Source organism: Rana temporaria, chromosome 10, assembly GCF_905171775.1.
Source record: "Rana temporaria chromosome 10, aRanTem1.1, whole genome shotgun sequence".
NCBI classification, from domain to species: Eukaryota; Metazoa; Chordata; class Amphibia; order Anura; family Ranidae; genus Rana; species Rana temporaria.
In genome coordinates, this window is record NC_053498.1 from 86,815,285 (window position 1) to 86,829,926 (window position 14,642).

Consider the following 14,642-nt stretch of genomic DNA (forward strand, 5'->3'; position numbering starts at 1 on the left):
AAACCTCTGGGTTCAGTTCCCATTCCTCCTCCCTCAACCTGTGACGGCTGAGGAAGTCTGCTTCTGTATTGCTCGTTCCCTTTATGTATATGGCTGAGATAGAGAGTACTCTTTCTTCTGCCCATATCAGGATTTCCTTGGAAAGTTCTAGTAGGGGACTGGACCTGGTCCCTCCCTGGTGACCTAGGTACGCTACTACTGTAGAGTTGTCTGAGCTTGCTTGGACTTCTCTGCCTCTGATGTCTTCCTGGAAGGCTATTAGGGCTTCCCCCACTGCTCTGAGTTCCCTGTAGTTGGATGACCTGCGAGCTAGTGAGCTGTCCCATTGCCCCTGAGCTTTTTTCCCTTCCAGGTGGGCGCCCCACCCCCAGGAACTGGCATCCGTGGTAACCTTCACTGGGTTCCACTGAGCCCATGGTCGTCCTTCCCTCAGGTTTTGGGGAGATGTCCACCATTCCAGGGAGGTCAGAACCTGGGGGGTGAGTACTATTTCCTGATCTAAGGACTCTTTCTTTTTGTCCCAGGAGGACAGGAAGAAGAAGTGTAATGTCCTGGCATGAAGCTGAGCTCAAACTACCGCTGGGATGCTTGCTGACATCAGGCCTAGGACTCTCAGAACATTTCTTCTGGAGAGTCTGGGGTTTTTGATAAGGTTCCCAACTGCTGAGGCTAGCTTTAAAATTTTTTCTTCTGGTAAGAAAAGTCTCTGCTGCCTGGTGTCCACTATGTATCCCAGGAAGGTCTTGACCTGTTCTGGTTTGAGGGAGGATTTTTCTTTGTTGACTATCCACCCTAGGCTCTCCAAGAGTGCTATTGCTTTGTTGGCATCCAGCGTGACTTGGGGGGCTGATTTTCCTGAAATCAGCAAGTCGTCTAAATAGGGTATAAGGGATATGCCCTGAAGGTGCAGGTATGCCACCGCTTCTGCTAGGATTTTTGTAAAAATCCTTGGGCTGGAGGTTAGCCCGAATGGTAGTGCTCTGAACTGCCAGTGGAAGGTTTCTCCTTCCACTACGACCGCAAACCTCAGATATACCTGGTGATCCACGTGGATTGGCACGTGAAGATAGGCATCTTTGAGATCTAGGGTCACCATGAAGGCTTCCTTCATGAGGTTCTTTCTTACCGAATAAATACTTTCCATGGTAAACTTTTTGTATTCCAGAAACTTGTTCAGGTTTCTCAAGTTTACTATTAGACGGTATTTCCCGGAGGGTTTTCGCACTACGAAAATATGGGAATAAAATCCCTGGTACTGCTGAGCTTTAGGTACTGGTACTACCACTAGTTGTTTGGCTAACTCCTGTATGCCCTCCAAGAGGGCAGACCTTTTCAGGGTATCCCTGGGAAGGTGAGTAAGGGTGATCATGGTGGGGGGTGTAGCCAGAAATTCTAGGCGATAGCCTTTTTGAATTATTTGGCGGATGTAATGACTGTTCGAAATTCTCTCCCATAGAGGGAGGAATTGAGACAGTCGACCCCCCCACTCTGACCTCGGCGTCACTTGGACGGTTTGTCGCTGGGTTTTGGAGGAGGGAAAAGGAGGTTGTTCTTCCTGTTCCCTTTGCCAAAGTTCCAACGCCTGAAAGGTTCCTTTTTGGCTGTCTACCCTGCCCCTGGGGGCCTCGAAAAGTTTTCTTGAAACCTTCTTTTTTGGGTTTAACTGGGAATTTTTTACCTTTCTCTGATGACCTGGCAAGGACATCATCCAGGTCTTTACCAAACAGGGAACCTTGGAAGGGGATGCCACAGAGTTTTCCCTTGGATGTAGCATCTCCCTCCCAAGCCTTGATCCAAACTGCCCTCCTAGCAGAGTTAATGAGGGCTGCTGTCTTGGCTGCTGCCCTTGCAGATTCCGTAGCTGCATCTGCCAGGTAAGCAATCGCCTTCCTTACCACTGTAAGTGACTCAACTACCTCCTCAGCCTCCGAATTCTGGGCGAGGTGGTCGGTGAGTGTCTCTACCCAAACATCTGTATTCCTAGCCACACATGCTGCTGCTAAAGCTGGACTTAGTGCTGCCGCATTGGCCTCCCAGGCTTTTCTAAGGAGAGATTCTGCTCTACGGTCCATCACATCCTTGATGTTACCCGCATCCTCAAAGGAGAGATCAGATAATTTAGTGACTTGCGACAAGGCCGCATCAAGTCTATGAAGCTTAAAGAAGACTTCCTCATCTTCCTGGGAGAAGGGGAATCTTCTTTTCCAGGTTTTTTGTTTGATTATTCTCCTTTCAGTGTCTCTCCACTCCTGAAGGACTAACTCCTTGAGGGATTTGTGCAGGGGGAATACTTTAGATTGAGAGTCACTCAGGCCCCTATAAACCTTATCCTGTGCTGAGGTAGGTTTAGGGGTCTCAGGAATTTCCTCTGTGGCGTAGATTGCCTGGAGGAGACTCTCTAGATCTTCTACAGCAAAGAGGTGTTTTCTTGGACGTGTGTCTTCCTGAGACTGACTAATGGAGTCTTTATCTACCTCTCCTGAGCTGTGCCTAGACCTAGGTAGACTGACTACCTCACTTTCTTCACCGTCTGCTTCCCCCAGGGGGGGAATTTGTGAAGGTGTAAAGAAAACACTTGGGCCCCTAGAAAAGGGGGTCTCCTGAGAGGAAGTGCCTTCCTTAGGGGTAAGTTCCTCCGTTTCGGTCTGTGCCGACTGCCCGGCTGCCTCCCGGAAGGCCTTGACTGTTGCTAACATTTCTGTTTGCATGGATGAGAGAAAACTCTTCATGGCAGCAGCCTCCTTTCCTGCCAGCATATTAATACATTTATAGCAGAAAGGTTTTGTGTAGGATTTGGGGAGCTTCTCTCTACAATTCCCACACTTTTTAGAGGAACTATGCCCTGTAGCGGAAGGAGACTGAACTGAGGCCTCCTGGGGTCCGCTGGGGGTTTCTGAAAGACATGAAATGTACATTTAAATTGTCTTTCCCCAAGACTGCTGGCTGTACTGGGGAGGGGAGGAAGTGGACGAGAAGGGACCAGATCCTGCTCCGGTCGTTCCCTAAAAGTTTGGGAACTCTCAACGCTTCCCTCCTCCCTTTCCAGGGGGATTGGTACTTACCGCCCCCCGACCTGGATCTGCCAGCGGTCGTGTCAGTCTTTCCGTCCTCTTCCATGAGGAGGGTGACTCGGTCCTGGCTGTCGGTACTCCTGTACTGGTTCACCGCAAGCCGACCCGTCCACCGCCCACGCCGTCTCCACGTTCCGCTGGGAACTTCCGGGTTACGCCGTCTGGAACCGCCCACTTCCTGTGATGCAGTTCCTGTCTCAGAATGAGGCCTGGAGCGCGGCGTTTTGAGTCTTGGAGACCCGGGAAACGGCGATTCGAATGGTGGTGGATTCGATAGCACACAGTGATGGCTCACCTCCCCGCAGCTCAGAGCACTGGTGCTTACATAGGGCGACCTGTGAGTTTGGACCGAAGTCTACAGGTAAGTTCAGCCCTCCCCGGCCTTCCTTAGACCTGTCTCACAGGGGTACCTTCGACCCTCCCGGGTCTCTAGGTTTCCATTAACAAAACAAACGTGTCGCTGTGTTGGAGAAACACAATCAATACTGAGGAGCAAGGGGAAGGGCGGGGCCTTTTAAACTGTCATACGATTGTGTTTCCTGCAGGAGGAGCCATCATCTCTCGGGTGCCGTCCTGGAAGGTGGTAAGAGAAAAGCATATATATGCATGGACACTAAAGCCTGGTAGAACACACCAATAGTTTGGTTGGAGCTGCTGTACTAACCATCCAACATTAGTACAGCGATCTCCCCCACTTAGAGGGCTGATTGGGAGACAGCCAGCTGCTGTTTGCCAGCCTGCTCATCCGACAGTCCGGACTGGTCGACATACACAGGAAAAACGTCAGCTTTAACTGGCAGAGGTCTCCCGACATTTGACCCGTGTACTCGGGGCTATAGGCCAACATATAAGGACGTTTAGAGGCATGAGAAAACAAAAATTAAATAAAAATACACCCCTAGAAGCAGCTTTAAAAACACCCAGTGTGCACGAGATCTAAACAAACAAGAAAAATCTATTCAGTCATTAACCGATTTCCAGCCGTCTTATGCAGATTTACAGCAGCAGAATGGCTCTTCTGGGGAAAATTCCGTACATATACGACTTTGCCCAGGAGAGCCACCAGAGGGCATGCTCACCCAATGCATGTGACTGGCGGGCGCAATCGCATGCACAAGCGGCAGCACGGGGGGGGGGGGGGGATGTACACAAATCCATGTGCTGTTAAGAGGGGAGAAGACAGATTGTGTGTTTCTACAAAGTAGAAACCACGATCTGTCGTCATCTCTCCTAGTTAGTCTCATCCCCCCACAGTTAGAACACACAAGAGGGAACACACTTAAAGGGTCACTAAAGGAATTTTTTTTTTTAGCTAAATAGCTTCCTTTACCTTACTGCAGTCCTGGTTTCATGTCCTCATTGTTCGTTTTTGCTTTGATGTTGCTGTAAATCCTCTCTGTTCTGGACACTTCCTGGTTGCCTGTTTCCTGATGACCACAGTACTGGGAGATTTCTCACGGTGGTCACTAATCAAGGAGGTGTGAGTAAAACGAAACTGGATTGGTGCTGAGGAGTTTTAGACAAAGTATCACTGCTCTCTATTGGCTGACTGCCCTCTAGTGGCTCTCTGTACATCAGAGAACCAGCAAACAACAGCAAAAACGAAACTACACTGCAGGCACATTATATGATTGTTTTTTTATCTATTTTTAATCATTTTTAAAAGGAATCAGTTAACTATTATGTCTCTATACCATGTAAACAGTCATTTCAGCTAAAAAAAATTTTTTCCTTTAGTGACCCTTTAACCCCTTGATCGCCCCCTAGTGTTAACCCCTTCAATGCCAAAGACATTTAGTAATCAGTGCATATTTATAGCACCGATTGCTCTGCATTATAAATGTCAATGGTCCCAAAAAATTGTCAAAAGTGTCCAACCTGTCCGTCACAATACCGCATAAAAAAAAAAAAAAAAAAGAGAAGACATAAATGCCATAAATCTGTCCCCTATTTTGTAGACCCTATAACTTTTGAGCAAACCAATTAATATGCATATGTAGAAGAATACCTATCGGCCTAAACTGAGATTTTTTTTTTTTTTAATTGGGATATTTTGCTTTAGCAAAAGATAGTGTTTTTTTTAAATTGTTGATCTTTTGTTTATAAAAAATAAACTGCAGAGGTGATCAAATACCACCAAAAGAAAGCTCAATTTGTGGAGAAAAAAAAAAGGGACTTTAATTTTGTTTAAGTACAACATCGCACAACCGCGCAATTTTCAGTTAAAGCGACGCAGTGTCGCATTGCAAAAAATTGCCCGGTCATTGAGCAGCCAAATCATCCAGGGCTTTAGTGGTTAAGCAATATACACTATATTGTCTAAAGTATTGAGATGCCAATCTTTTCACACACTTGAACTTTAATGGCATCACAGTCTTCGTTCGTAGGGATTGACACTCCAAGGTTTAGGAGTGTCTCTTCTCCTCCACATCAGTGCCTGACCTCACAAATGCGCTTCTGGAAGAATGGTCAAACATTCCCATAGACACACTCCTAAACCTTGTGGACAGCCTTCCCAGAAGAGTTGAAGCTGTTATAGCTGCATAGAGAGGGCCAATTCCATATAGAACCCTACGGACTTATGCTGCGTACACACGACCGTTTTTATGACGTGAATTTTTTTTTTTTTTTTTTAATGTCATTAAAAACGATCGTGAGTGGGCTCCAGAGCATTTTTCGTGACGTGAAAAATGGGCATTAAAAATTGAGCATTTTTTTCACGATCGTGTGTATGCAAGGCAGGCTTGACAAGAATCGGGTTGAAAAAAAAATATTTTTTAGACCATTAAAAATGGTCGTGTGTACACGGCATAAGACTGGGATGCCATTAAAATTCATGTGCATGTAAAGGCAGGTGTGCCATTTTCCTGGCTGCAGGATCTCTAGCTTTTTCCTCCCCAACCTGTCACTAGCCTGCTCCTTTCATTGACTGGATTTCAGTTCTTTCAGTCACAGAAGCTCAGCATCCTATGTCAGTAAATAAAGTGGTTGTAAAGGCTGAACGTTTTTTTCCCCCTTCATGCATTCATTGCATGAAGGTAAAGAAAACCTTGTGTGCTGCCCCAACCTGTTCACAAGAGCCTCTGTTGTCCCGGGACTCATTGGCGGAGACAGCAACGGGGGCTTTTGGCTCCCACTATTGTCAACCACAGCGAGCGAGCCAATGAGGGGGGGCACTGAGCGTAGGCTCTATGTGTTATGGATGTATACAGCGGGGCCCAGAAGTGAGTACACCAGTGCCTCCATAGCAAGCTGCTTGTCATTGGGTCAAGGGGGAGGAGCCAGGAGTGCTGGCAGGGGACCAGAGAAGGATCAGGGCTACTCTGTGCAAAACCACTGCAAGTAGGACTTTTTTTCTGTGTTGGGGTATACCTGTGCATGCCCATACAGGGCACTTCTTGAAACATGTGTGCCACGATCTGCAGAAATATGTTATACATGCATACCTGGGTAAACTAATGTAGGAGCAATGCTACATCCAGCCAGTCACTTGTGTTGGCATCTGTATGTGTAATCCCGATTGCGTGAAAGTGCAAGCGATTTTACAGTTGAGCAATACACATCCGTGTGCATGAGCTTCATATTGTTTACAACAGCTGCAAGATTTCCTGATGGAGGTCAGATTTTACATCATGTAATCTTGGGTTTACACAACTCAGTTGTCGTATAATACAATGATATGTGTATAAACCCTGGAAACAAACCAGAAAACGTATGGGTGCTTTATAAAAGCTAAAAGGAAAGAAAAATTTGGGTCCTTGCCAACAGCAACTAGTTAGGTGTTTACTTTCAATCTCTACCTTGTCCAAGAAGAATGATTGCTGCAAACTGACTGGCAACCACGAGCAACACACCTTCTCTTCCTGTATGGCCATGCGGCAGGCTCAACAGGTCTTCATACAGCTGCTGTAGAAGTGCATTTGCCCACATGTTTGCTAGAGGTTTTGTGTAGCAGATGCATCACAATGAGAGCATTACATAACAGAGAATGCTGAATGAACAGGCCGGACTGGTGCAGAACGCACCGACTATGAGCAGTACAGCCCTGATCATTCAGCATTCTCAGCTACCCGGCAGGCATTGCACCACTGCTTCTATCACCGGTAGGTACAGACTACCTTAGTATAGCTTTACTTGCATTCACACCTATTGATTCTGCCAGGCATCCGAGATAGAAGAGCAATTACACATTTTAAATCATTTGTTTGGATGGTTAGCAGTGAACAGTTTACCTCAATGACCTGGATCATGCCAGGATGGGGCCCACAGTGAGCACCCCAGTCACCATCTGTTTTCTGGCATATTGTGGGCTGGCCATTTGGATAGATAGAGAATATATATATATATATATATATATATATATATATATATATATATATATATATATATATATATATATATATATATATATATATATACACACACACACACACACACACACACAAACACACATACATATATACATACACACATATATATACATACACACACACTGATGTGAACATATAATATATGTAAAGCGCTGTGTAAATTGAGGACACTATTAAAAAAAAAAAAAAAGTGATGCATCCATTTATATTATATGCACTTTTATATATACGCCTGGATTTGATGTAATTTGTGTATATATAATAGCCTTTGTCCTGAAAAGTCCGTGGTGCTGGTCCCTGTCAGTACATGATCCGAGTGGGATCTAAAGTCATAAGACAACAGCTCTGAATGAAGCTCCGGCACATTACTCAGAGGAATGACTGCTGTACTGATTCATTTGCACGCACTATTTTGCTGCAGCTATGAAACATGCAGCAGCATACCTCTGGAGACAGGTACAGACCTGATTAGAAATCATGGTGCCAGCTATTATTTTGAGTCAGAATGAAGGTCTAGGTGTGAGTAATAAAAACAGTTTGGGGAGGAATGGAGTATGAACCAAGCTCTTCATGCTGCTGAAAAATAACCCATGAGAGAAATAGAAAGGCTGCCAATGCTAACCTAGGAGAAAATGCTAGTTGCCTGGCTGTCATGTTAACTATTGCTTTAATTACCTGAATATAGAATTCAAGTTTGCCTACTTGTAGCGCAGCAAAGGGTCAGCAATAATGGGGCCAGGAGACTAGCACTTTCACACAAAAAATAAAAAAATAAAATAAATAAACAAGGTATGAACACACGTTTCAGCATTACAAAGGTTTGTTATTGTAAACTGGAAATTTCTGATATCTTGGAAAACTGCAATCCCTCAGACCCCATGCACCCTGGACCATTTTTCATCTTGAGTTCCTATTCCCGACTATGGTCAACATGCAGAACCCCATTCTTTAAAATTGTCCCTGTTCACATTTGTACACTCAGTCAGTCTACACAAAAAAAAAAAAAAAAAAAGTGTGTTTTTGCGTATTCAGGCCCCCAGAATTCAATAGGAGCGCCTGTAAATACAAATTGTGTGTTTTTGCTCCTGGAGAATGCCTCTCCTCTTCTGGAAATGCCCAGGAAACAAACGCCTGAAGTGCAGTCACCGGATAGGTCATGCAGGCTCCGTGATCACTCAGTCTGAGGAAAAATAAATAAAAAGGGGGGGGGGGTTGTGGGAATTCATCTCTTCACCAAGAATACATGTCATGAAAAAAGTGTCCACTGAATGGAGGATAAAAGCTGCCTTCCACAAGGGCTTCTATAGCTCATCTCTTCACCAATAGGTAGTAGAAGGTCCATTTGCAAAAGAGCAAAGTCCTGACTCCTGGACCACAAGAAATGTAATCAATTCTGCCAATGCCAGCTGTTGTGTGGCCAATACATACACATGGGATCAAGGTAACCTACTACCAACAGTTTCATTCTTTGCAGGGTCTCAAGAGCGTGTGGCTTCTTCTCTCATCTATGCTGCTGCTTTTGCAATAGGAAGCTGGGTGGCTTAGTTCAGATACCTGTATGTATGGGCAGCCCTGGTATCCCCTAAGATGAGGCCAAATTGGAATTAAAGAATGAACACGAATACGACCCATTTTTTTTTTTTTTTTTATCAACTTTATACTAGATCCAAAATACACATTTCCCAGTACCAGTAAATTGAATTTAATCATGCAATAGTAAAACTAGACACTAGCACAAATATACCACACATATTAGGGTCCCATGGATGGCGATCATAGATTTAATAATCTCTTCCCTCATATACTTTTGGATTTATCATGAAGCTGAAATGTAACAATTTTATTCTGGGATGGGGGGGGGGGGTGTAAAAATCCTTCCTTTACTGCACAGAGCAGCAATATTCTGGGGTTAACAGCAGCGGCTGCAAGTGTGAAGGGCCTGCGCTGCACACCTACCCCGCGCCATTCACAGAACTTGTATTATTATCACTGTCCCACATTGCAACACCTCCTGTTAACACAAAGGGAAGATCCTGTCATTCATCCGTTCCTCTTCCATTAATAGAAAGCTTTCCGGAGATCCCGGTTATGACAATACCGGGCAGAATGAATGAGACACACTATTACAGGTAACAAATGTGTGTAAATCTGTACCCCCCCCAAAATATAAAAAAGGTCAGAAATAAAGGAAAATTACTATGGTAGATAAGAAATACCATCACATTCACAGGCCAGATGAATTGTAAAGGGACATGATGGGGGCTCCTTCAACCCACTGCAGTAATGTACATTTGTCATCAGCCTATTTACATTAAAAAGGAGAAGTGTGGTCAAAGCCCTTTAAGCCATACGTCTGTGGGTCACAAAAGTGTACTTGGTTCTGCACTCATGTCACCCAGATTCAGCTGGCAGCGGGCTTGAAGCAGTTCCACCCATTTCTGTGTTTGTTAAAAGTCAGCAGCAAAAAGTGAAGTTGACTTTTAATAAACACACACTCACCTGTCTCATGGTCCAGCGATGCCCACGCCGAAGCCTCGCTTCTACTCTGCGGCACCGGGCTGTGACAGCTTTCGGCTTCACAGCAGGGTGCACACTGCATGTTCTGTATGGCGGGACAATCTTCTGGGTCCTGTGATGTGTCCCAGAAGATTGCAAGGAGGGAGAGGAGAACTTCGGCTCTCCACCATGAGCGGAGGTGGGAGCTGGGTACCTGTCAAAACTAGATAACCCCCCCCCAAAAAAAAAATGGCATGCCAAATGTGGCATGTTAGGGGGTCAGGAGTATTTAAAGCGAAAGTTCCACTTTTGGGTGAAATGCCGCTTTAAGCTGTCGTCACAGAGCCGGTGTATTGTCACAGTTTGCTGCCTATCCTAGAATGCTCCGGAAGTCACGTGGCGGCCAACTGCGCATGCGCGATGCATTCCAAACGCAAATGCGATGCGTTCCAATTGATTCACGACAGTGCACACCAGTGAAACCTCGGTCGGCATCCAGGCTCTTTCCTTAACATCCCCGTGGATTGGAGGATGTTAAAAAAAGAGCCAGGAGGCCGAGCGAGCCGTCCGAGCGAAGCGAGGACGTGAGGCCGACTGGCCACTTATCTCTAAATCCACGTCGCCCTGAATGCCGGGTTCACTGGTTGTACTGTCGAAAATCCATTGGAACGCATCGCACTTGCATTTGGAACGCATCGCACATGCGCAGTTGGCCGCCACGTGACTTCCGCAGCATTCTACGAGAGGCAGCAAACTGACACTACATCGGCCCAGACTTTGGAGGAATCCCGACTTTAATGTCGGAATCCACCCAAATTTCAGATCAGTAGCTGGCTCAGCCTGTCAGTGCACTGCAAAGAGCCTAAGCCAGCCACTCCAGCCCCTCCACATCCCAAAGAGACAGACATTCATTACTCATTGAAGACAGAGAACTGAGCGATCTTTAGGTACCGAGTTCTCAGTGTAGAGAAGGAGGGGGACAGATGCTGCACCCACCTAGGTGAGTATGTAGGTTTGAAATTCTGTACTTCTTTTAACCCTTGTAGATTTTTCTAAGCGATCCCCATTGGTCCAGTGTTAGGCACATACACATGTGCACCCTCGGCTGACACCACAATACATAACCATGCAAGGAGGAGTGCGCAACAGTCAAATCATCAAAGGTCTATGAGCAACTATCCATATCCTTCGGTCCCCGACACAAAAGGGTATGGAAGGTCCCCGTCCCCCTATGCAAGGCACTGAAAGGTCCCCCTATGCAAGGCACGGGAGATCTATACACACAGTCCGGGCAATGTACGGAGGAGTCTATGTCAGCACACATGGAGCTCCACTGAGGAGCGGAGGACCCCCCATACCGGTAATGAATGGGGCTCGCAGACAGACCCGACCGGGCTGTAGCCGAGCCTCACACACACGGCATGTTTTTGGGAGAAGGTGTCGGTGCGCTCACCTCGTCCACCGTTAGCGGCATACAGATCCGGTATTCCTTCACCAGCATTCTGGGCCCGGATCCGCTCCCTCCGCACTCCAAAAAAAACTTTCCGGATCTTCCCCCGGTGTGTCCTCACCTCAGACTGAGCGGAGCTCCGCGCACAGCGACACACCTTACCGACACTGACTCCGCCCCTTCCCTCCCGCCACACTCACCGAGGAGCATTAACCCCTCCACTCCCTCCTCACACCGACCCGAAGAATCTCCTCACACCGACAGGACGGCGAGGCTGAGCGACAGTGCGGGGCCCTCCTACATCTTTAACACCCCCCCCCCTCACCCTATATACCACACACTCCCCCGGCCCCCCTATATACACATACCACACACTCTCCTTGGTCCCCCTATATACCACACGCTCCCCCAGCCCCCCTATATACACACCACACACTCTCCTTGGTCCCCCTATATACACACACTACACACTCCCCCGGCCCCCCTATATACACACACCACACACTCTCCTTGGTCCCCCTATATACCATGCACTCCCTGGTCCCCCTATATTATATATACACAGTCCCCCTATACACCACGCACTCCCCTTGGTCCCCCTATATACCACACACTCCCCTTGGTCCTCCCTATATACCATGCACTCCCCCGGCCCCCCTATATACACACACCACACACTCTCCTTGGTCCCCCTATATACCATGCACTCCCTGGTCCCCCTATATTATATATACACAGTCCCCCTATACACCACGCACTCCCCTTGGTCCCCCTATATACCACACACTCCCCTTGGTCCTCCCTATATACCACACACTCCCCCGGCCCCCCTATATACACACACCACACACTCCCCTTGGTCCCCCTATATACCACACACTCCCCGGCCTCCCTATATACCATGCACTCCCTGGTCCCCCTATATTATATATATATATACACACACACACGGTCCCCCTATATACCACGCACTCCCCTTGGTCCCCCTATATACACACACTCCCTTGGTCCCCCTATATGCCACACACTCCCCCGGCCCCCCTATTTACCATGCACTCCCTGGTCCCCCTATTTTATATATATATATACACACACACACACACACTCCCACAGGTCCCCCTATATGCACCACGCACTCCCCTTGGCCCCACTATATGCACCACACACTCCCCTTGGTCCCCCTATATGCACCACGCACTCCCCTTGGCCCCACTATATGCACCACACACTCCCCTTGGCCCCGCTATATGCACCACACACTCCCCTTGGTCCCCCTATATGCACCACACACTCCCCTTGGCCCCGCTATATACACCACACACTCCCCTTGGTCCCCCTATATGCACCACGCACTCCCCTTGGTCCCCCTATATGCACCACGCACTCCCCTTGGTCCCCCTATATACACACCACACACTCTCCGGTTCTCCTATATACACCACGCACTCCCCTTGGTCCCCCTATAATACACATACCCCCTATATACCACACACTCCCCAGTCCCCCTATAATACACATACCCCATATATACCACACACTCCCCAGTCCCCCTATATACGCCACACGGTCCCCCTATATAAACCACACACTCCCCCCGGTCCCACTATAATACACATACCCCCCGTCCCCCTAAATACCACGCACTCCTCTGGTCCCCCTATATTACACATATCCAGTGGTGTATTTAGGTTTTGTGCTGCCCTAGGTCTGACTAAACTCATGCACCCCCTAATTTAAATATGACCCACTCCCTCCTTTCAAGGCCACACCCCAACATAAAGGAGAACTCTGATGTAATAGGGACTGCTTCGGACTCTGGTGTAATAGGAAATTCTGATGTAAGGGGTCTCTGGCAACCACAGCCCTTTCTTTACAAACGAGCCCACAGAGCTCCCCCTTACATCGCGGTCCACATATTGTACAGGATTAGGGGCAAGAGTGATGTACATAAACACATGTCGCCAGCAACACCCGGGCACCGCCATGTCGCCAGCAACACCCGGCCTCCGCAATGTCGCCAGCAACACCCGGCCTCCGCAAAGTTTTGTCAGCCTCACCTGGTGCCATATGTTTTCGTGCTGACATCTTCCCGAACACTCCTCTCAGTATCTTCCTCTCCTTCAATAGATCACCCCCAGCCACTGCACAGACAGACAGAAACTCCGCCTCCCGACTCGTACAGCATCCTCATCTGTTCGCTGAGCCCAGGACTTCCTGCTAATAGACACAGGGTGACTTCCACATAGGAGGGGCTGGGGGAGCTCGACAAGGAGTTTCTAGTACTCTCCAAGGTAAGTTGGGTTCCACAAGCCCTCCGCCCAAAGTGACTCCCGTCAAACATCTCCCCTTTCGGCAGAAGACTAACACAGAAGGAGACCCCCCAACGGGTTGACTTTGAATTTAGTCCAGTCCCCCAAACACATTGTCCCAAACAGAGCATTACTCACCCAGCCAACCTCTGCCTCTCTTGTAGAACATATCTGCTGCTGGGGGAGAAGCGCGGACTGGTCTTTCCTCCAGGAGTCCTTTCAGCCGCTTATGAGAAGACAGGGGGGACTGGGCTCACTTTCAGGATGTTGGGGATCTGGGCCAGCTGACCAGCTTTCCTGGGGTATACAGGTGGAGACTGAAGTCCCATCCACTTTTGCTAGATGAAAATCCCCCCAGTGCTTGCAGAGCAAGGCTGACACCCTCCTGTTCCAAGGGTTGCGTCAGTGGAAACCAAAGTCCCATCCACTATCACAGGAATTCCATCTTCTATTAGTTCATGGCAGAGGCCAGCAGCACTCTGCCCTGTTGCAAGCTCTTCTGCTGGGTTGCTGTCAGTAGAGACCGCATTCTCATCCACAGATTTCAGCTCAAGCTGCAGTTGTGAGGTGCTGATTGCATTTTCTCCCTGGAGCTCCTGCAGAGTTGATTGTTGTGGGCAGAGGTCAATAGCGCCATGCTCTGAAACCAGCTTTTCTGCTGAAGGCTCATCGGGCTGTTCCTCCTCAACAGAAAAGTCTATTAAATACACAGGCCCAGATTCTTAAAGGACTTACGACGTCCCCTACCCGCCGAATTTGAATTCCGCCGGGTGATTTACGATACGCCGCCGCAACTTTACAGGCAAGTGCTTTGTGAATAAAGCACTTGCCTGAAAAACTTGCGGCGGCGTAACGTAAATCGGATACGTTACGCCGCTGCAGAGATACGCCCAGTGTACAAGAATCTGGGCCCCAGTCTCTGGAACTGGTGTCTGGGGATAGAGCA

General features: G+C 47.8%; 1 protein-coding gene across 1 annotated transcript in view; it reads right to left on the reverse strand.

The window, feature by feature from the left end:
• The window catches only part of LOC120915285 (cytoplasmic phosphatidylinositol transfer protein 1-like), a 176,958-nt gene extending 165,408 nt beyond the window's left edge, over nt 1-11,550 (reverse strand). Inside the window, exon 1 of the mRNA XM_040325664.1 lies at nt 11,391-11,550. Coding sequence (XP_040181598.1) covers nt 11,391-11,438 — 48 coding nt within the window. The 5' untranslated portion in view covers nt 11,439-11,550. The remainder of the gene's footprint in view (nt 1-11,390) is intronic.
• Nucleotides 11,551-14,642: the final 3,092 nt, after the last annotated feature.